Source organism: Telmatherina bonti, assembly GCF_933228915.1.
Source record: "Telmatherina bonti genome assembly, chromosome: 13".
In the NCBI taxonomy this organism is placed as follows: domain Eukaryota; kingdom Metazoa; phylum Chordata; class Actinopteri; order Atheriniformes; family Telmatherinidae; genus Telmatherina; species Telmatherina bonti.
In genome coordinates this window covers 16,876,856-16,899,806 of record NC_136611.1, presented here as the reverse complement: position 1 = coordinate 16,899,806, position 22,951 = coordinate 16,876,856, and the positions used below count along the sequence as shown (strand labels likewise).

At 40.0% G+C, this 22,951-nt stretch overlaps 1 protein-coding gene across 1 annotated transcript in view; it reads left to right on the top strand.

Annotated features, from left to right (window-relative positions):
* grid2 (glutamate receptor, ionotropic, delta 2) overlaps positions 1–22,951 on the top strand; it is a gene marked incomplete at both ends in the record, with an annotated part of 511,062 nt that overhangs the window by 274,579 nt on the left and 213,532 nt on the right. The window contains one exon of the mRNA XM_079250826.1: positions 1,457–1,744. Coding sequence (XP_079106952.1) covers positions 1,457–1,744 — 288 coding nt within the window. The remainder of the gene's footprint in view (positions 1–1,456; positions 1,745–22,951) is intronic.

Below are 22,951 nucleotides of genomic sequence, written 5' to 3'. Positions count from 1 at the left end.
CATTCATACCAGTTCACACGGGAGTCGTCATGTCAAGCTGCTCTCATGTCTTTTCTCTCATACGTGCTTGCATACATACAATGTTTTATTCTGCCTCTCTCAGCACCATAAATCTGTCTCTCCAAGCTTTTCTTTGTTTGAGGAACTTTTTTCTCTTTTAGCTTTATTTCTGCACTGTCAACATATTACTCCCGGTGGCATTAAAGAAGCTGACTTGGTGTGTTATCATACATTGGTATTGCAAAGTGTGTGCTTTCTTCCTCTCCATTTTTCCCTTAGACATTTTCTGTACTTTTTGTTTTTATCCACTGTCTCTTCCTGACAAGATTTTAGTCTAGGAGTAGTAACATAATCACTTGCAACAGTGAATGGCACAGAGAAGAGCAATAGAGCAGTGAGGGATGAATTAGGGATCAGGATTGATGAAGGATAGAAAAAAAGGGCAAAGTCAATAGGGCAAAGTTGTGGAAGAAAAGGGAAAAAATAAGTGGCAATGAATCAAAAGGTGGTTGTAGTAACAGACAATTGTGGATGTTAGTATTGCCATGAGTATAAGCAAAAGATGAGGAAAAACTGATGTGTAAAGCTGGTGAAAAAAGAATGATTGCTAGAGTTGAAAAGACTTAAAAGGAGGGATGTACAAAAGGAGGCCAAAGAGGAGGGCAGATGACTCCTAACTGAGGACATTGTATTGCATTCTATGCTGTAAGGCAACTAAAATGAAAATCACTGCAAGACTGTTTCTCTGAAATGATTGGGTGTGAAAGGTAAGCACTTAGAGGGCTTATTTTGGACAAGAAGAGAAACAAGGAAGAGGGGTGAGAGGGTAGGAGGTAGAGGTGTTTTTGATGGCACTAGAAGCCCAAGAGGAAGGAAAAGGAAGTGAAATAAGCACATGGGGTCCTAAAGCCAAACCACATGCAGGTATCAGAGTCCAAGCAACAAGGAGATTGATGATAATCTCTTGAAAGAAGGCATCTTATTTTACTCTGCAACTTTTATTTTCTGTCGGTATTAGATGGTTACTTTGGTCCCTAAGGATATCACAAATTGTGTTTTACAGGATGGATGGTGATGTGTTTTTGTGATGCAGTCATTATATTAGATTAACATTTTCTTCTGAGCTTCATTGGAAAATGATTTATTATGAGTACTTAAGGGTTTGCCTACATTATTAAGAATATTTTGTTGGTTTGTTTCATTGTGGATTTTATATAAAACAGGGAAATGAGCCTGATCTGCTGCTATGCAACTGTAATTACATGTAATTATTTTTCCATTTCTAGGTAACACTGAGTAAGTTTTGTGTTAACTAGAAATAGTAACCGCTGACTTGAAACTTAACCACATTTGCAACAAATGTTCTCATGTTTTGGCATGGAATGAATAACAAAATATGAACTAACATGTTTTCTTCTTGTTTTCTCCTTCCACTGCTTCCTTCTTCAACATCCAGCCTGTGAGCTGATGAACCGTGGTATTCTGGCTCTGGTCAGCTCTATTGGCTGCATGTCGGCAGGCAGCCTTCAAACTCTGGCCGATGCCATGCACATCCCCCACCTCTTTATCCAGCGGTCCCCAGCGGGAACACCCCGCTCTGCCTGCCCGCCCACCAGTCGCGTTGCTGGAGCTGATGACTACACCCTCATGGTCCGCCCACCTGTGTATCTGAATGAGGTCATCATGCAAGTGGTCTCTGAGTACAACTGGCAGAAATTTGTCCTCTTCTATGATTCTGATTTTGGTAAGGATTTCAACTCTGACTTTGTCTGTCTTTTGGCAACTCTTTAAACTAACCCTATCCACACACACTAAAAATGAGACACTGTGGTAGCTAAAGCCGATAACACTTTCATCCCAACACCTGTACAAGGTCTCGTCTACAGGCAGGCATGCATCTTTACTCGAGTGGCACATCGCTTTGCCTGTTGGTGTGTCTGGTGTCTCATCTATCCCTTTACTTTTTCTCTCTCACTCTCTCTTTCCACTCCATTAGTTCTAACATTAGACCAGAAACATCTTATGTTCCTTTTTTAATACATTTCTAGTGGCACTCTATACCGTCCCCCTACAAAATATAATTGTGCTATTGCTTCTGTGTGTGCAGCGCAGGTCTTTTCACTGTTAGTATGTGTCTCTATGCATGTGATTTGTCTTTATTCCATATGTCATATCCTTTCTTAGCTCTTTTCAGAGGTTTCTATGCAATTTTTCCTCTCTTAGTAAGTAAGGGCTACAGGTTTATATGAATCACATACTGTGTCAGTGATATTCAACATAGTGTCAAGTGTCTGTCTTGGTCTATTTTGCTCTTCACATCACAAGACTAACTGTCTGTCACTAAGTCTGTCCCTTATTCCCCTCTCAGGGCCTGTATTTTATATGTTGATGGTATTTAACTTTTAGTTTCTGTGGCATTACTTTTTAAGTAACAGAATAAATCTCTGGGACACCACCCACAAAAGAGGGGCAAATTATATGGCTAAGAACAAAATTAGTCTCACACACTGCTGTTCTCAAATCAATTGACTTTAACACCACACAAGAAAAATGAAGACAATGAACAATTAAAATATGATACACTTTTTAAACTATCTTACTGTTCTTGTTAAATTATTCTGATTTGACTCAGGTGACACCAACCAGTAACCTCTATTGGACAAAAGTGAAGCATAAGTGCCAAAAATAACAGTTCCCCCCTCATCCGCTAGGGGCTGGCTCCTAAAACAGAAAACGTTTTAATTCCCATGTTAAAAGAGCCAGCTCCACAACAGAAATCAACATGTGTTCAGCCTGGTTCATGAAATCATTTTGGTTTAATAGTCAGATTTGCCTTCATAACAGCTGTGGGAGAAGTGATTTTTTTAATATAATTTACCTGTTGAGAAGTAATTTAAACATTTGTCATAATTTGGAGCATGTCTTTTTGATTGACAAATACTTAATATCCAGCTCCAAGAAGGAAGAGTGTAGCATAAGCATGGCTTTTAGCCCGTTAACAGCGTGACCTACCTTTAGTCTGCCTACCTCCTTGAGTTGGTTACCCTCCCATTAGCTCAGGGTTAGCTCAATTAGTTTAGCTACAGACAGGTTGGAGTTTGATAGATGTCAACTATCCACCCCCACGTTCACAGCCCCCTTCTCATCTCTACCTCTTTGGCCATTATTATAATTCCAGGAGTAATGAGGGCAAGAAAAATGAAAAAACTCCCATGAGTTGTTATTACAAAAATAGTTAACTTTTAATAAACTTACCTAATAGTACATTTAATTCCAATGATGTAAAGCACAGATTTGTTATTCAATTTGTTACAGAATAATAAACAAGAACGATGGAGGCTACAATTGAAGAAGCAAATGAACAAACATAAACTATCTGCACAGAACATAAAGTAAGATGAAAACTGAGACAAAAACAAGTAAAATATCCATCTTTCCTTCAAACCATTTCTCTCCCTTCCTTTCTCTCCCCCACTGTTTCCTATGAGTTCTCTCTGTGTTTGAAATTTGTGGGATTAATTTTTGGATTAATGGTATAGATTATTCTGGTACTTGAAATATCAGATTCAGACGTTTGTAAAGGCATCTGTAAGTTAAACACTGTTGCAACCGTAAACAGTGATACACATGTAGAAACATTGATCAGGCTGGATGAAATACATAAACAGTGAAAATAAATGATTAGAAGGTTAAGCAAAAGGTATAATAGAAAGGAGGAAATCTGATTTCTTGGACAAATGAGAGGGTCTGAAATTCTTTCAGTTAGTGGGAGGTCCCAAGCCTCTTACATTTAAACTGGAAAAAACAGCAGACAAGAATACTCTCTTTCAAAGACAGCTAGTCCAGGGGTTACCTGTCATCACATTGTGACATCTGTAGATCAATAAAATTCCAAAATGTCTTATTTTAGATGTGTGTCCCTTCATGCAGGTCCCTTTGACCTTAGCAGATTTTTTTTTTTATTACGTTTTCTGGAAATGATTCAGCTTTATTCTTTGGTACCACCTCATACTGGGATGAATTGACTGATTATGATATTGCTGCTGAAAATGTTGTGACTTATTTGAAGAATGACTGAGGTGTTAAAGACCATTCTTAATTCATGGGTTAATTAATAGAGGTTCAAGTTAAATGTTTGACTGAAATAATTTGATGATTTAATAGTTAGGAAAAATGAATCTGTTCCAGAGCTTGGACATAGGCTAGTGCGCCCAGATTTGTTTTTGAGAACTTCATTACCCACAAAGCATATGGGTCAGGAACGCTTTGCTTCTATGGTTTTTTTTGGCGCAAACGGGAAGTAGTAATGAATAACAAGGAAAAGTGGAGTCGAAGATTTTTCTCTGTACCTGTGATCTAAGAGTTCACTAAAAAACGTTCAACCGCAAGCCAGAGTCTCGTCCCATCCTTTTTTTTTGATGCAGTTCGCGTGCACTGCAACAACATTTTGGTGCCGAAACCCGGGAATAGATCATGGCAGAAGGTGAAGAACGAGAATATGAAGAGAGACTAGATGCCGGAGAACGCATTGAAAGAGTGAAACGAAAACGGCGGACGATTCGGAGTTCTACAACAAGAGTATTGAACCAGATTGATGTGGAATTATTAAAGGATGATCCGGACGTAAACCGTGTGCGGGAGATGCTGGCGGTTTTGTCAGCGAAGGAGGACAGTTTGCGTGAGTTGGACCGGGAAATGGAGGAAAACACTTCACTGGATGAAATGGAGGCAGAGATTGAACTTGCTGAGGATTATAAGGACCGCATCATCGGAACGAAAACGCGAGCGCACCGCGTGCTCATGACGCGGGAGAATGTGAGTTGCTACAATCCACCTCCTCACATAAGTGACGCCAGTGCAAATTCCTCCGTAGCCCTGCACAGCAGCCCATCAGTTAAGTTGCCAAAGCTGGTGATCGAGAAATTTAATGGTGATGTAAGCCTATGGCAAGAGTTTTGGAGCCAGTATGAAACTGCTATTCACACCAACCATGCTCTTTGCAAAACAGAGAAATTTACATATCTGAAAACGTACCTTACAGGCTCAGCTGCAAAGGCGGTAACAGGTATCACTCTAACAGATGCTAATTATGATGCTGCAATTAGCATACTCCAGAAAAGATTCGGAAGGAAGGATCTTATTGTGAATGCCCATATGTCAAAGCTTCTGAATCTCACCCCTGTAAAGAAATCCTCTGATGTGAAGGCACTGAGACATCTCTACGATGAATGTGAAATTCACATTAGGAGTCTTGAGGCAATGGGAGTGGTATCAGACACTTATGGAAGCATGTTATGTCCGATACTTATCCAGATGATGCCAGAGGACATGGCTCTAGAATATAGCCGCCAAAGAGAAGAAAATGATGAATGGAAAGTGCCTGATGTACTTAAATTTCTTCAGAAGGAGGTTCAGAGCAGAGAAAGAGCTTTACAATTGACTAGACCATATAATCAGAGAGAGAGTCAGCTGTCTCACAAGACTTGCAACAAGCCATATTTTGCCAGTGACATGAAACTAAAGAAGCCAAGCATGACATCTGCTGCTGCACTACACACAGCTAGCCAGAAGACACACAACTGTCTGTTCTGTGACAGTGCTGACCACAAACCTGAAACGTGCCCAGAAAACAATGTTGCCACACGTAAAGAAAGGCTAAAGAAGATGGGCAGGTGCTTCATATGTTTAGGTCCAAAACATATAGCCAGATTCTGCAGAGTAAAGGGAGCAACATGTGCCTCGTGTGGAGGAAGACATCACATTGCTGTTTGTGAAGAAAATGACTCAAAAATAACAGCTCCTGAAAATACAGACACTGTCGTTTCATCAGTCATTCCACAAGCTGATAAGATGAAGCCTAACAGTGAGAACACAGTGCTGCTACAGACTGCTAAGGCACGGGTATCTGGTCCTGCAGGTCGAAAAATAGTGCGTTGTTTGCTGGATGGAGGCAGCCAGGGATGCTTTGTGCATGAGAATGTAGTGAAAACCCTCAACTTACCTGTAATCAGACAAGGGACATTTAACCTCCACACCTTTGGCTCCCCTGTCCCAACAACCGTAAAGCGCAACATAGTTAAACTCTGCTTGGAGAACATCTGGAACAAGGCCCACAGTATTGAAATAGAAGCAGTTGTGACACCTCAAATATGCACGGCCGTGATGCAGGTTCCTGGTGATCATATACAGAAGGAAATGAAGTAAAGATGTCTGCCACTCGCAGATCTTAGTGGAGATGACAAACTTGAGCTTTCTGTGCTGATTGGCTCTGACTACTACTGGCAGGTCGTCACAGGCCGAGTGGAGAGATTAACAGAGAGTCTGGTTGCATTGGAGAGCACCTTTGGATGGACAGTTCAAGGTCCAGTATCAGACTCCAGCATGTCTGAGACCACCTGTATGCACGTCCAACTAAGTGAAACCGTACAGCTTGAAAAACAGCTACATGCATTCTGGGAGCTTGAGTCACTTGGTATCACATGTGAAAAGACCGAGAGTCTGCAGAATCAAGAAGCTCTAAGGCAGTTTGAGGAAACCATTACCTATAAGGATGGACGTTATCAAGTGGAGCTACCATGGCGGCAAGATCATCCTCCTCTTCAGGACAATTACCGCATTGCAAGAAAAAGGTTGGAAGGTTTGAGAAAAAGGCTGAAGGGCGACGTTGCACTCTACAGCAGATATAATGATGTGGTGCAGGACTACTTAAAGGAGGGAATGGCTGAAGAAGTCCCAAAGGACCACGCAGTATCGTCAGACAGCCATGTATACTACTTACCTCATCATGCTGTACTGAGAGAGGATAAGATAACAACCAAACTGCGCATTGTATTTGATGCCTCCTCCCATGAATATGGAAGTCCCTCACTCAATGACTGTCTTCTGACAGGACCAAATCTGAACCCAGATTTGCTGAGTATTTTGATCAGATTCAGACTGCACGAAATCGCATTTATGGCGGACATCAAGAAAGCATTTCTGCAGGTGTCACTCAAAGAAAGAGATAGAGATTCAGTGAGATTTCTGTGGTTCACAGGCTCGCCAGCTGAAGAGAAAGAGAAACCGCGAGTGCTAAGAATGACACGAGTTGTGTTTGGTGCCTCCCCGAGTCCGTTCCTACTTGCAGCCACCATAAGAAAACATCTGGAACAGTATAAACCAGATCACCCGAAGGTGGTAGAAACCATCCGAGACTCACTCTATGTGGATGATTTTATTGCAAGTACAAGGGAGGTACCAGAGGCTCATTCACTGACACTAACAGCAAAGAACATAATGACAGCTGCTGGTATGGATCTCTGCAAGTGGATGACAAACTCTCCAGAACTAAAGGAAAAATGGCAGGAGAGCCAACTGGACTGTACTGCTGAGCATGAAGCTCATGGATCAATCCTGAAGGTTCTGGGTTTAGTGTGGAGACCAGCAACTGACGACTTTGTGTTTGATCCCAAATGTGTGCTCACCATCTTGAAGCAAAAGAAAAACACAAAACGAAGCGTCCTGCAATCAGCTGCTCGAATATTTGACCCTCTTGGATTCTTGACCCCTTTCACTGTCAGAATAAAGTGTATGTTCCAGGAAATGTGGGAGAGAGGCCTGAGTTGGGACGAAGAGTTACCGCCTGACCTGACAAGGAAATGGCAACAGTGGTGCTCAGAGCTTCCTCAGCTACATCAGCTGTCCATCTCAAGGTGGTACAAGACCTTTGTGCAATCCCAGAACAGTAACACTTTAAGGCTGCATGTGTTTTGTGACTCAAGTGAAAGAGCTTACAGTGCAGTTGCATATCTACAGGGAGAAACGAAGGATGGAGAAATGACAACAAGCCTAGTTGCATCCAAGTCCAGAGTGGCTCCACTCAAAAGAATGACACTTCCACGTCTGGAACTGATGGGAACTTGTTATAGGAGCCAGGTTAGGAAATACCATAATGAAATCACTGCACCTGGACCGGACCCAAATAAGACTATGGACAGACTCGACGATTGCACTGCACTGGATATGCAGTTCTGCTCAGAAATGGAAACCCTTTGTGGCAAACAGGGTTATGGAAATTCAGTCTCTGTCAGATCCAGAATCCTGGTCACATTGTCCAGGGAAGGTGAATCCAGCAGATCTTCCCACCAGAGGACTAAGTGTACAAGATCTAAAGCAGAGTGAACTGTGGTGGGAGGGCCCTCGTCCTTTAATGTTCAAGGATCAGTCAGCAAAGGTGGTGGACAATAGACTGGATCCTGAAATTGACTCTGAACTCAGATCCAAATACCAGATCACTGTGCAGCTCGTTAAACATGATACAGGGCATCTCACACCAGTGCTATGCCTGGAGAGGTATAGTAGCTTGAAAACAGTGTTAAGAGTAACAGCCTGGATAAGGAGATTTATAAACAACACACGTAGCAGTACAAAAATGTGTGGTGAACTAACAACAGAGGAGATGCAAGGAGCAGAAAACTATTGGATCAAAGTGACTCAGCGTCAGAGTTTCTGCCAGGAGATCAACCTGCTCAAGGCTGGAGAAGGTCTCAACACTGACTCCAAAATAAGAGAGCTAAAACCATTTCTGGATGAAAATGAACTGCTCAGTGTCGGAGGAAGGCTTCAGCTCTCTGATTTCACCTATAGAGAGAAACATCCATGGATTCTGCCTAACAAGAGCAAGTACACAGAAATGTTGGTTCTGTATCAACATGAGAAAATGATGCATGCAGGTGTGAGAGACACTTTGGTACATGTCAGAGAGAGATATTGGATCCTTAAATCAAGACAACTGGTACGCCGAATTGTATCAGGATGCACAATTTGCAAAAGATTTAACACAAGGCCTGGACAGCAGGTTACTGCCCCACTCCCAAGAGACAGAATAACTGAGTCACCACCATTTGAAGTCACAGGTGTGGACTTTGCTGGACCGCTCTATGTAAAGGAACAGGGATCCATGAGGAAATCTTATGTAGCCTTGTTCACTTGTGCAGTAACCAGAGCTGTACACTTAGAACTTGTCTCCGATCAGTCCACTGAAAACTTCCTCCTGGCATTAAAACGATTCATCGCAAGAAGAGGACTGTGCAAGGTGATCTACTCTGATAATGCCAGAACATTTAAGAGAGCTGATCAAGATTTAAAGGCATTGTGGCTGACCATCAAAGATCCTCAGCTGCATGAGTTCTTCTCAGAAAAGGGTATCTCCTGGCGATTCATCGCAGAAAGAGCAGCCTGGTGGGGTGGATTCTGGGAGCGTCTCGTGCGCTCGGTCAAAAACATCCTGAGGAGAGTACTGAGGAGAGCAAAGCTCAAATTTGAAGAAATGTGTACCATATTGACTGAAGCTGAAGCAGTAATAAACTCACGACCTCTCACCTATGTGCACAATGACATTGATGAGCCACAGTCTTTGACACCAGCACATTTTCTAGTGGGACAGAGGCTCACGTGTTTGCCGCCCAAATCATTTCCAGCAGAGACACTCCATTCAACAGTCAAGAAGGATGAAATAACTCGGAGATGGAGATACAGACAGAGACTTATGACTACATTCTGGAACAGCTGGCGAAAGGAATACTTGTTGGACTTAAAGTCGGCCCATCGCTGTGAAACACCGCAACCCTCCATGCTGAAGGTGGGGGATGTAGTACTCATGGGTGAAGACAACGTACCGAGGCAGTCCTGGAAGCTGGGACGAATCAATGAGCTTTTTCCAGGTCGAGATGGTCTTGTGCGTTCATGTGCCATTCGCACCAACACTGGAACTGTATTAAGAAGACCTGTTCAACTGCTATATCCTTTGGAAATTTAGATGAACTGTAGTTCATCGTCGGGGAGGATGTTGTGACTTATTTGAAGAATAACTGAGGTGTTAAAGACCATTCTTAATTCATGGGTTAATTAATAGAGGTTCAAGTTAAATGTTTGACTGAAATAATTTGATGATTTAATAGTTAGGAAAAATGAATCTGTTCCAGAGCTTGGACATAGGCTAGTGCGCCCAGATTTGTTTTTGAGAACTTCATTACCCACAAAGCATATGGGTCAGGAACGCTTTGCTTCTATGTTTTTTTTTTGGCGCAAACGGGAAGTGGTAATGAATAACAAGGAAAAGTGGAGTCGAAGATTTTTCTCTGTACCTGTGATCTAAGAGTTCACTAAAAAACGTTCAACCGCAAGCCAGAGTCTCGTCCCATCCTTTTTTTTGATGCAGTTCGCGTGCACTGCAACAACAGAAAAAGCTGCAGTGACAACGACATATTACTTTTATGCACTTGTTATCACTGCACTGTAGAAATTTGCAACCTGCACTGATTACAAAAGATCTGAGATATTTTGTGAGTAAAAATAACTGTGTGCTCTTGATCTTACCTCAAGTCAACTGTGAGGGGAAAAAAGCCCTGTGTAAATGTGTACTTTCAGTTTTAAAAGCATGCTCATTTACAATCCTTACCCATAGATAAGTAAACTGTGCACACAGCTTTGCAATTAGCCTCTGTCTTCTTAGAACAACAAGAAGACAGATCCAAAAAAGTGCAAGTGTTTGCAGTTGCAGGTGTCAATGCACAAAAAAAGGTGTTTTGTCTTACTGACCAAGCTGCAGTGTTTTTATGTCACGTTATAATATCAGTCGCAGTAAAAATACTTTGAACCAACAAGAAGAAAACATACTTTGGTTTAGTCGAACTGGTACCTTGCCATGAACTCAGCATCTGAGTTTGCAGGTGAGTACACCACCGGGGCAGTGCTTCTAATGGACTGAAGCACTTCAACGCTCCCCATTTTGCGTCTCACTCGTATGACTGATGTCACTGCAAGTGTTTTGCTGTGTGATTGAAAACACTAGCTGAAACTCACAGAACAGAAGAGTAAAACACCTTAAAGTAGAATCTCATACAAAACAGTAAATCAGTTCTTTGCTTCTGGGAATTCAGTGGTGATTTACTTTTTATAGCCATAACGAGGCTCCATTTCGCTCATTGCAGTCAATTAACACAATTAATGTGTTGTATGCATTGATCTCCAATGGGATCTCTGCAATGAAATTGTTTTGCAGTGCCTTCTCTCTGCTGAACCTCAATCTTTCAGGACATTAAAGTATTCAGTTAGTATATTAAGCACCTCATGTCATCTGAAATTATCTTGGGAGTTCGACCAAGCAGCCTATATTATATGAATACTGAGTTGCTGCTGAGACGGCCTACCTGACCTTTGAATTTAAATCCAGTTTGTATGTAATTTTTGTGGAATACACAAATATAAAAGCTCGCTTAAAGAACTGTAGCACTGTTTTTTTTTTATGTTTAAAGAAGCAATAAATGCATTAAATGCCTTAAATTGCATTTCCAACTGGTTTGGTGTCACAGTGACATGTATTATCAGCCTGCCTGAAGCTGTCACTGTCCAGCATCCTCGCAAGGGTGGGAAATTATACTATACAACTATTTTATTCAAGAAGCCGTGTGATGTTACAGCTGAGTTCTACTTTATACAATGTATCATATGCTAGCAAATGGAAATAATGGGGATTTGAAAATCCACTGTGGCAGGTAGATGCAAAATAGATGTCGAATTAGCTATAAATTTGGAAGCACTGATAAAATTCCAAAATTTCTATTGTTTATCTTTAACAGCATATATACCAAATCTTACTATGTCATACACTGTGAATTTAAGTGACACTGAGCCAGTTTAAGCCAATCAAGAATCCACAGGATGTTTGTATGGGTCAACAATACTCATGTGTAAAAATCTCTGTGAATGACGAAACAACAGCCTGGAAAACCTTTTTGGATGAGAGGCAAAACATTTTCCAGAGTTAGAAAGAAGTCTGGTTGCTTGCCATTCAACTCTTAGAATTACAATAACCTTAAGCCTGTACTAGGAAGCGTTATTTACATACCCCAGATATGTCTCTGTTCCCCATGTTGACTTACCCAGACATTCAGGATCTGTATAAGCAGTACTACAAAGCTGGTTATCATCTCAGTAATTTAACCCAGGGTTTTCCTATTGTTGATCAGAGTGCACTCACATAAAAGAAGTAGTATTTGCAGCCTCTGACCAATCCTGAACATGGAGAAACCTTGCAAAGCAGCCTTCTTCATCAAGGATCAGAAAATGACTCTTTAGAAATAGGAAGAATCAAACACATCATACAAACCAAGACCAACACTGTTGCCTCAGCAACAGCCAAGGAGAAATGCTAGTAGAAAACTGCTGACTTAATTCTCGACATTATCCTGAATTAATTTATCAGACAATGTAAAGGGACAGCTCTCTGATCATTCAGTGTAAGTATACTATGGCTCAGATGTTTCAGAGGGAGCGTTTCCTCATTTCCTTCCTTTCTTTTATATTTTCCATTCAGTTCTTTTGAGACTCAGCTTCCCATGTGAGTTGAACGAAGGTTAATTTCTTCATCGAACTGACATGTCTATCCTTAAAAAAACTTTTTCTGTCCTTAAGCACTCAGCTCAAGGCCTGCGCACAAACGTTGTCAGAATCGGCTTAGCATTGTCAAAGGGAAAATATTTATATTGGTCGATCTCTTACCCAGAACATAACCTTCTTCAGAATAGGTTAGCAGTTCAGCATAAGTTACAAGAGTGATATACACTGCTAAAAAAAATAAAGGGAACAGTAAAGTAATGCGTTGTAGATCTAAATTAATGTATTTTTTTATTAAATACTTTGTTCTTTCCATAGTTGAATGTGCTGACAACAAAATCACACAAAAATGATCAATAAAAATCAAAAAACAAACTACAGGCTGATCCAACTTTGGTGTAATTTCCTTAAACAAGTCAAAATGAGGCTCAGTAGTGTGTGTGGCCTCCATGTGCCTGTATGACCTCCCTACAACGTCTGGGCAGGCTCCTGATGAGGCGGCGGATGTTCTCCTGAAGGATCTTCTCCCTGACCTGAACTAAAGCATCGTCTTGCAGGAACTGCTGACACACTCCAGCTACATGAGGTCTAACATTGTCTTGAATTAGGAGGAAACCAGAACCAACCGCACCAGCATATGGTCTGACAAGAGGTCTGAGGATCTCATCTCGGTACCTAATGGAAGTGATGCTACTTCTGGCGAGCACATGGAGGGCTGTGCGGCCCTCCAAAGAAATGTCACCCCACACCATTACTGACCCACTGCCAAACCAGTCATGCTGGAGGATGCTGCAGACAGTAGAACATTCTCCACGGCGTCTCCAGACTCTGTCATGTCTGTCACATGTGCTCAGTGTGAACCTGCTTTCATCTGTAAAGAGCACAGGGCACCAGTGGCAAATTTGCAAATATTGGTGTTATCTGGCAAATGCCAAACATCCTGCACGGTGTTGGGCTGTAAGCACAACCTCTACCTGTGGATGTCGGGCCCTCATACCACCCTTATGGAGTCTGTTTCTGACTTTTTGAGCAGACACATGCTTATATGTGGCCTGATGGAATTCATTTTGCAGGGCTCTGGCAGTGCGTCTCCTTTTTGTCAAAAATGATGTAGCAGTCCTGCTGCTGGGTTGTTGCCCTCCCAAGGCCTCCTCCACGTGTCCTGATGTTCTGGCTCCATGCTCTGGACACTACACTGACAGCAACCCTTCTTGCCACAGCTCACATTGATGTGCCATCCTGGATGAGCTGCACTACCTGAGCCACTTGTGTGGTTTGTAGACTCCATCTCTTGCTCCCATTAGAGTGAAAGCACTGCCGACATTCAAAAGTGACCAAAACATCAGCCAGAAGGCATCGGAACTGAGAAGTGGTCTGTGGTCACACCTGCAGAACCACTCCTTTGTTGGGTGTGTCTTGCCAATTGCCTATCATTTCCACCTGTTGTCCATTCTATTTGCACAACAGCATGTTAAACTAATTGTCAATCAGTGTTGCTTCCTAAGTGGACAGTTCGATTTCACATAAGTGTGGTTGGACTTCGAGTTACATTGTGTTGTTTGGGTATTCCCTTCATTTTTTAAGCAGCATATTTCAGGACAAAGTGAACTTACATCGTAGTACGAACCACTCAGGGCCAACTCTCAAGTTACCGTAAAAATTAAAAATCCAGCTTTGTTGTACAAACCTCTGGATGACTACACCAACTCAAACCCATTAGGTAACATTTTGTGTGTTTTTAAAATACCATTCTTCCACTTTGCCTTTAGGACAATATAATATGAGATGTTTGCTTTAATATACAGTCTAACATACTGTTGATTGACTATAACTTTAATGATAGTTTTTTTTTTTCATATTAAAAGTTTTCATACCAGCCCTGCTTTTTTTTCTCTCTCTTTTCATGGCACTGAAGTTCAGTAATACTGTGCAATCCTCCATTTCGCACTATGAGGTCAACCTCTTTAAAATTGTATGCAAATTACCAACAAATATATTCATGCCTGCTGGTAAAGATTTCTTCTCTTACTGACCTTAATTTTAACCATTTCAGAGTTAAAATGTTGTAAATTTCATAAATTTATTTTATTCACCGTTAGACAACCTTCAATGATTGTGGATCCCAAATATATATGTGATTTTTTTTTTTTTTATTCAAGTTACCCACATCATAAAGACAAACACATATACATGAATACTCACATATATTTGTAGCCCACTTAAATCCCTCTATCCCTTCTGTGCTCTGTGACAACCGATTTGCTTAGATCCTATGGGTTTTGCTAGTGCTGTTCTCTTGGTCACCGAAGGCCATTTAAAGATATCACTATTGTTCCCTGATGACCTTACCCCCTGTTAAAGGAGAGACAGGAGAGACCAGAGAGCCAAAGAGAGAGAATGGCATAGGCAGAGATGGCCTTTTAAGATGATAGCAATGTTCCCAAAAGACCTTGCCTCTGTAGAAGGAGAGTTCTTTAGAGAACAGACAGCCGAGTGTGTCCTCTCAAATGAAGTTACAGTGCAACTGTCCCAATCCTTATTTTCAGCTCTACTGGTGCATCCCGGACACTGAGAACACATGTTTTTTCTTCATCTCATCTTTTCCTCTCCTCTCACAGATTATCCCTCTCTTTTCATTTTTCTTTTCTGTCCTCTACTCTGTGTTTTCACTCCTTCTTAGGTTTTTTCAAGCTTTTTTTTTTTTTCATTCTTCCTCTCAACAAAACCTGAGATGCATTGAAAATGTATGTGTGACAGTTGCTGTACCTACTCAGTGACCTTGCTTGTAATGCTGTCGGAAACACAGAAAAACTGGCAAATTCACGAGTTATCATGTAATGGTAATAATACTGTTGACATTACAGTGATTTGTTTTGCTTTACTTTTAGCCAATGACAAGAGGGGCCTGAAGCAAAGTAGTAAAAAGGTTATAGCTGAACAAAAAGGTCACTTTCAACAGTGTGATGTTTGTTCGTTTGCTTGTAGTTTCCTTTGTTTCTTTCTGCCTTTTTTAATTAAAAAAAAATATGCAAGTGCAGATAGTTTGAATAAATGTGGCTTCTTTAACCATTATGGGCTTATCTTAACCCCCGCCCAGCTCTTATGGAAAGATGAATAGCCACAGAGGATTGGCTCTTTCTAACTCAAGCTTTGAACTCAAACATATTATTATTATTATTATTATTATTATTATTATTATTATTATTATTATTATTATTAATAATAATAATAATAATAATAATAATAATAATAATAATAATAATAATAATATTTTTTTCTTTTTTTTTGCTGAACAGGAGTGTGTGCCTTCGTGTTTACTGATGTTACAGGAAGTGTTAAACCTTAGAGAAAAAAAACTTAGAGAAAACCAAAAGAAAAAAATTAAAACATCAAATCCCAGAATACTTTTGATCTCCCTGTAGACTTCATGTAGAAACAAAGTAGAGGCTAGGATCAGGAAGGTTATTCATAGACTTCTGGAACTTGAGAAAATTACTAATAGTACCATAATTAATTCATCACCTTCCCATACCACTTTTCTTTAAGTTGTTTTTCTCAAAAGAAATAAACGGAACACATAATTACCATGTAACTTAAAGTCAGTCATGCTTACGGGATATAAATCTGTCCAGTTGTGAAGTATCACTGATTGTGATAAAAACCTACCTGCTGCTCTAAAAGCAGTTCAAACAACAGGTGGAAATTAGAGGCAGTTAGCAAGAAAACCCATTCAAAGGAAGGATACTATTGGTGGTGGCTACATACCAGTTCCCTGCCTTCATCCTTTTTGGATGATTTTTGGTCACATTCACATTTTGCCAATGTGTTTGGCACTAGAGGTAACATGAGGCAGTGCCTGAAATCATAAGCAGTTACTCAAGTATTACAGGTAATTCTGGATGGCTCATCAATAAATGTTGCGGCAATAAGGTTTGCTATGTCTCCCAGCACAGTGTCAGGAGCATGGCTGAGATACCAGGGCGCAGGCCACCATATTGAAAAGGGTCTGACTGTACAGTAAGAACAGTCCTGATGCAGGCTCCACTCTTAGACCACCTAGATGCAGACAAACAGGTACACTCATGAGCCAAAGAACAAAAGCTCTTTTTTACACCTTAGTCTGAATGATTTTACTCAGAAGGAAAGATAGCATCAAGGAAGACAAATATTAGAGATTGTGAGTGTTTATAAAGCAATAGCACCGAAAGCGGAGAAGAGAGAGGAACTGAGATCAAAAAGCGCAGGAATGTTGGTAGGGCAGAGAAAAATAAGTACCTTACCAAATTGTCTGATCCCACTGCTTGGTCAAAAAAAAGTTGCCACCTGGTTGTAACTGAACAAACAGGTAGGAGCCTCTTATTGGTTCATTTTTTCATCTGCAAATGTCTTTCAGCTGGCAACAAGGTATTTAACCCCAACCTATGTAGTTAGAAGCTTCTCATTTCTTGAACAACCATGTGGAGACACACATCCTTTAGTGTCTGCTTAAAAAGAGTCAAACCATTGTCATGTATCAAGCAGAGAAAACATCTTTGGAGAGTGTAGAAACTGCTAAATTGTATGAAAGACTCATTGTTTTTTTGTTTTTTTTTAAACTGGAAGGATAGTGGGGAATCATTGTCTTCCAGGATGAAATGTCATTGTAAAAAAACCTCTTGAAAATTTGTGTAGCCATAAGAAAACCACTAATTAGTGAGGATAACCAAATAAAAGACTTCAATTTGCCACGGACTGAACTCCGGACAAATGAAAACTGTTTGTGTGGGCTGATGAGTCCATATTTATTAGTAGTGGATTAGATTTATAGAGCACTTTTTAAGGCACTCGAAGCACTTTGCATTTATACTTGGTGATGGGAGTCGCAGCTGCCCTGGGCTGAAACAATGGCCTCTTCAACAATCTCCACATTCATTCACCAGTGATGTCGACACTGGAAGCATGGAGTGTGTAGATAAAGTGTCTTGTACAAAGACACAACTCGAGCCTACCTTCCGTTTTTTGGATGACCTACTCTTCTGACTGAACCACTGTCACACTCTGTTCCAACGTGATTGGGTGTCACTGTAAGAGAAGACAGATAATGTGTTGCCCATCATGCCAACTGTCAAGAACAAGCCTGAACAAGTTTGTAGGGATAGTGCTCTGATCTTTAGTTGCTGCAGTCAGTCAGGTCTAGGTTCAGCAGCTGACTACATACTGAAAAAGCAGATTATTTCATTAATGGATTTTTTTCTTTTTTGATTGGATCCGCATATTCAAAAGTAACAATGCTGGGAATAATTGGACTCAGTTTCTGTGATGAAATGATCTATTTTGCTGGAATCCATTGCTTTGCACATGACACCCAAATGCCTGCAAGGATCTGCAGATCCATTACGCACTGTTTCTACCTTTAGCAAAAATTCCACTAACTTGAAAAGTTCTAGTGATAGCTAACCATTAGAAAGGGATGTCAACAGTGTTTGTGAGTAAAAGCTCAGGTGAGAGCTTTGAGGATTGTATGGTATTTAGGGACTGTTTCACACTAATTTAGATAAGGATGATTTATAAAGGAGAAATGACTAAATGAGTTGGCAAATGCTAAATTAAGTTGGATAACATTTTATTTGTTATTAGATGTAAACAATGTTTCTCTTTCTCTTAATTTACCACATATAAACTTAAGAGAGTAATCTGAAATAAATGCCATCAGCGAGTCAAGTTTACCTGCAGATCACTGGTGATTAGTCCATAACTGTAAACACGAAGGAACAGCTCATTATAAAAGTAAAACGTACGTATTTTATCTCATAGTTATTGGAATCCAGGGGTAAAGTCTTACCCAAACTGTGGTAGTTTCTTGAAGCAAATTAAGCAGTTTCAATGCCCAAACATAACTAAATTCCATTTGAAAATAAAATGTGTTAAATGAAAGTCTAATTGTAGTGTCTGACATAATATACCAACTTCATCCAGCAGTGTAAAAAGTCCTAGATTATTGCTTGACCATTTTTAACTAGTCGCCCTAGCCAGCCAAAATCCAAACATTGACCACTACCTGGTTTAATGAAAATGTTGCTGAAGCGATACTTAGAGAGTTAAATATGATATCAGCAGTAGTTTAATTGCTAATTTCCACATTCTACATGTAAGTGTCCTTGGGTAAGATATTAAACCCCATGTTGCCTTTGATCCATCCATCAGTTGGTGAACTGGTGTATGGCGGTATTAAAGTCTACATTGGCTTTTAAAAGGGTAAAGACAACCTAGCTATCATTTAAGACCTGCTGTTTTAAGTTAGGAGTGAGAATATTTTGGTACGAAGATAATTACAACAGTGATGACAGGAAGTCAGAAAACCTACCTCTGCTGAGGTTAAGAATACCATGGGCCTTTACTTTGATGAAATAAGCATCCTTTGGTTAGTACTGATATGCAAACTAGTGAAACTAATCAGGGACAAGCCAGAAGAAAAAAACTAATAGTAAAGGGCAGATATGATGTGAGGAAATTGAAAAACTGTTACACTTGAATGGTTGCAAGCTTTTTATAGTGTTGATTTTTTACAAGCTGGTTAAGCTGTCTGCTGGGACTTGGGGAATGTGAAGCCTGGGACTGTGATATATATATAAAAAAAAAAAAAAAAAAAAAAGTTTTGAGAGAATATGGCAACACAGACGGCCGATACTTAAGGGGCCAAAAGGATCAGCTTCTCAAATTGAGATAAACTCTCCAAAGTCACTGCAGCTCTCAGGTCTGACTTCTTAAACATTTTCAGTGGCAAATCAACTACAATCCCTGTGAGAAATTAATTTTTCAGCACGTGTCCCACAATAAATGCCATACATGCCATCCATATTTTTTAAGAATCACTGCCTGTAAGCCATACGATGGTGAAATGCCTGAGGCAAGGATAAAGATTGCCAGAGGTAAAAGCTAAGGGGGAAGACAAAGCAAGGAAATTAGTCAATAAACTGAACATAGTCACAGTCTAACAATAAACTGAACAAAACTCGAATGAGGTACCTTACAATGCAGTCATTGTATTGACAACTATATTTCTTGCCCTCTTCCTAGATGTCTCACTGTAAATAGGTTTAAGTTGCTACTCAGTTAGCTTGGGGCTATTTTAGAATATTCTTTTCTGTTTGTTTTCACATCGATCAGATTAAATTAAAAAAAAAAAAAAAAAAGCAAAACCTTATTGTTATTCTTGCTGATGTTTAATAATGTAAAGTGTGGGTGATCTTTTGGCTTGGTTTTATTGGTAATTTCTTCTATATCTTTTTACGACTGGAAATGTTCTCCTCACAAATTGTTTTCAGAATGTTGGTTTAATACACATATGCTGGAATTGTATTCCATTAGGAGCTTTGGCCACAGCCCAAATTTTTAATGTAGAGCATTTTTCTGGCACTAAATGGATAGAATAGGGATGCAAGGTCACACTTACCTTATACTCCTCCCTCAAAACTCATTTATATCAGCATAGATTTCATGGCAGCTAAGAACTCACATTATGATGATACAATGGGCAATCAAGCATCACTTGCAGTATTAAAGTGAGTACTAATCACTGGGAAAGCCTGGGAGCTCTGGAGGCTGAGTCGGGTTGCTATGATGGATGGACAGATGGATAGATGGATGAGTGAAAGAGTGAATCTCCTATTAAAGTCAAAATCGCTATAAAAAGGAAATTTGCCATGGTTTTAAATAAAGCAAAGGGATAGGAACCAGAAACAGGTATAACTATGCTGTCGGATTGATGTGATCATATACAGTTCCAAAGTTTTGTAGTATCTGGATTATTTGAAGGTGAAAAAAATTTCTGAAGAAGTGAAAAGAGGAGAACAGAGGAAAAGGGATGCTCTGACAGACAGCCAGGGGGCTGCACTGACTGAATCTCATTTGCAGATATTTGATGTTTTTTTTTCCCTCCTTCACTATCTGGGAGCTTCTGCAGATGTGTTAAAACCTTCTTTTGGACTATTGGTCCATTTTATTTTTTCACAGTGCAAAGTTCATATGAATGTTGTCTCCTTAAAAAGTATTATGTAACTTTCTGACCTTAAAACTCTGTGTTCAGACTCATTTGATGCCAGATTGACATCTATCAAGCATATTTCTGAAACCGCCGCTGCTCAGCAGCATCCATGAGGATGAGAAGCCAGACAAAACAACTTTTTCGAACAGGACACTGCATGACGTTTCAGCCAAGTTTAGCTTCACATACTGGCAAATGGACATAACCACATTGTGCGTTTTGAACGTGCAGCGTTACTAATTCAGAAAAGAATTGCAAGAAGCAATTTTTAGGAGAAGAATTGAAATGAAAGAGAGAAAGGAACAAAACAATAAAAACTAAATAAGACTTTTGTGCTGGCTGAAAAGAGCTCGCAGTCAAGTGAAAATGCTAAATGGATGCCGAATTAGCTGTCCACGGGGGGACCTCCTATGTATCTTTACCTTTTGCTTTAATTTTAGGGTATTTATTTAAGATTTATTTTAAAAGTAAATTATGATAAATACACTGGTGTTCATGTATGTTTTTAAATAGTTCTTTACAGTGATCATCTTCTTTAGTTCAACATTATTTTATTCTAATTGTAGAAGAAGGAAAAATAATTTAATTAACTGTAAGGATCTTACCTATAAAAGCAGGAGCAACTTCATGGTGAAAGCAGGATAAAGATTGGGTCCTTGGTATTGTCAGGTTAAATAAGAATCACCGTCAGGGTAAAAAGAAAAAAGTACTAAAACATTGACGACCTTGATGACTGGTCCCCAGTGTGAAGCTCATCAACATTACAAATGGCAAAGCTTAACTCTCACGGTAGAATAATAGTGTAGATTTTACTCTATCAAAATTAGATCTGACCAGAGAAAGGAGAGGCAAAGTGAGGGCAGTTTCAAATAAAAAGCCAGGGAAAGGGAGACAGGAGCAGGAGAGAAGCATGCAGTCATTTCCGAGCCCAGACGGAGTGCCACTGAGCTCGTTGGTACATGCAGGTGAAATCCCTGTATGCTGTTGGCTGCTACACTACATTAACTTTAGCTTTCACTTTGAGCCAGAAACTAGGAGAATAGATGAGCTAGAGAGAGCTGAGGGAAGTCTGAAAGATGTGACAACAGAGGGACACACACACAGACACACACACAGAGATACTTATTATACACGCTTTGTCCCTGAGTAAGTTGAGAACCTATTATGAGGTGGACAGTATTCCAAGTATTACAGCTAGGAAACACAGCTAGATCTGCGTTTTATCATTTACCGCTTCATGCCCACATTTATAATGTTTCAAAAGTGGAAACAGCTGCAAACAGCAACATTCAGGGAATGCTTTGGTAACCTGTCCATACTGTACAATAAAACATGTCGTCTTGTGTTTTGGTTCAATCCAGTGTGACTTTGAAGGGGGCTTAATGCACAAAAGCTAAAGTGACTTTTGAGTATACAAACTCCAAAAGTTTTTCAAATCCTCCAAAAGTGCCAGGTAACCGAGGATAACATAACACCAGAAACAGTCATGTCTGTAAGATTTAAAGGTCTGGGACTGTGGGACTGCACAATATGTCTTTCTGTGGTTGACTCAGGAGGAGTGTTTGAGTGAAGTGACAGCGCTTGGAGGGAGAAAGCTGTTGAGGTGATGGGTGATCATGGTGTTAATGGACCGGTACTGACTCCCAGAGGTATGGTTCTCAAACAGATGGTTGCCCGGGTGGGCAAGGCCGGTGGCAATTTTACCCGTCTTTTTATCCACTATCTTGTCCTAAAGCTCCTTGATGGAAAGTAGCTCACAGTCAATGATCTGCTCAGCGGTGGGCCAGTACATGCTAAACCCTTGTCCTTCGAACAGTAGGAGGCTGGCACTCAACTAAACTTTGATCCTGAAAGCCAGGATGTTTTTTTTTGTTTGTTTTTTTTTTTTTCCTAAATATATGAAATTGAACAAGATTATGTCAACATTGAAAATGCTATGTTTTATTTTTGGTTATTTTATATGGTTTATTTAGTATTCTTAACTTTTACTTAACTGCAATATTTGTAGGCTGCCTTTCACAAATTACAATTCAAGCCTCAATCTCTGCATTGACTTTTCCCCATTTTTTCCCTTTTGTGCATTTGCTTTGTGTATTATTTGCACAATACTTGAGTGTTTTGAAGAAATATCTGTATTAATTCCAGAAATGATTTTGCATTCAAATTACTAAACAGCATTTAGTAGAAAATTCTGGTCTAATGACAGGACCTCTTGCAAGGACCACTTTACATCATGATCTTTTCTACCATCTTGTTAGACTGTGACTATCTCAGCAAATTACCTTGGGGAGACAGAACTGTGTTCCTCTCAGGTTATGTCTGCTTAGCTAATATTACTTTGGCAGCAATATCTCTTAACTATCATTCTACTTCTAAATTAAAGCAACCAACCCTAAATATAGAATCATACTGGGAGAAAAGTTAGCCAGAGTTGATTTATTCATGTTAATCCAGGCTTCTGTCAAACTGCCTTTGTTCCTGTTACTGAAGTTGCACAGACATCTTTGGATGAGAAAAGCTTTTATTCACTAAAGCATCTCATATAAAGACAAT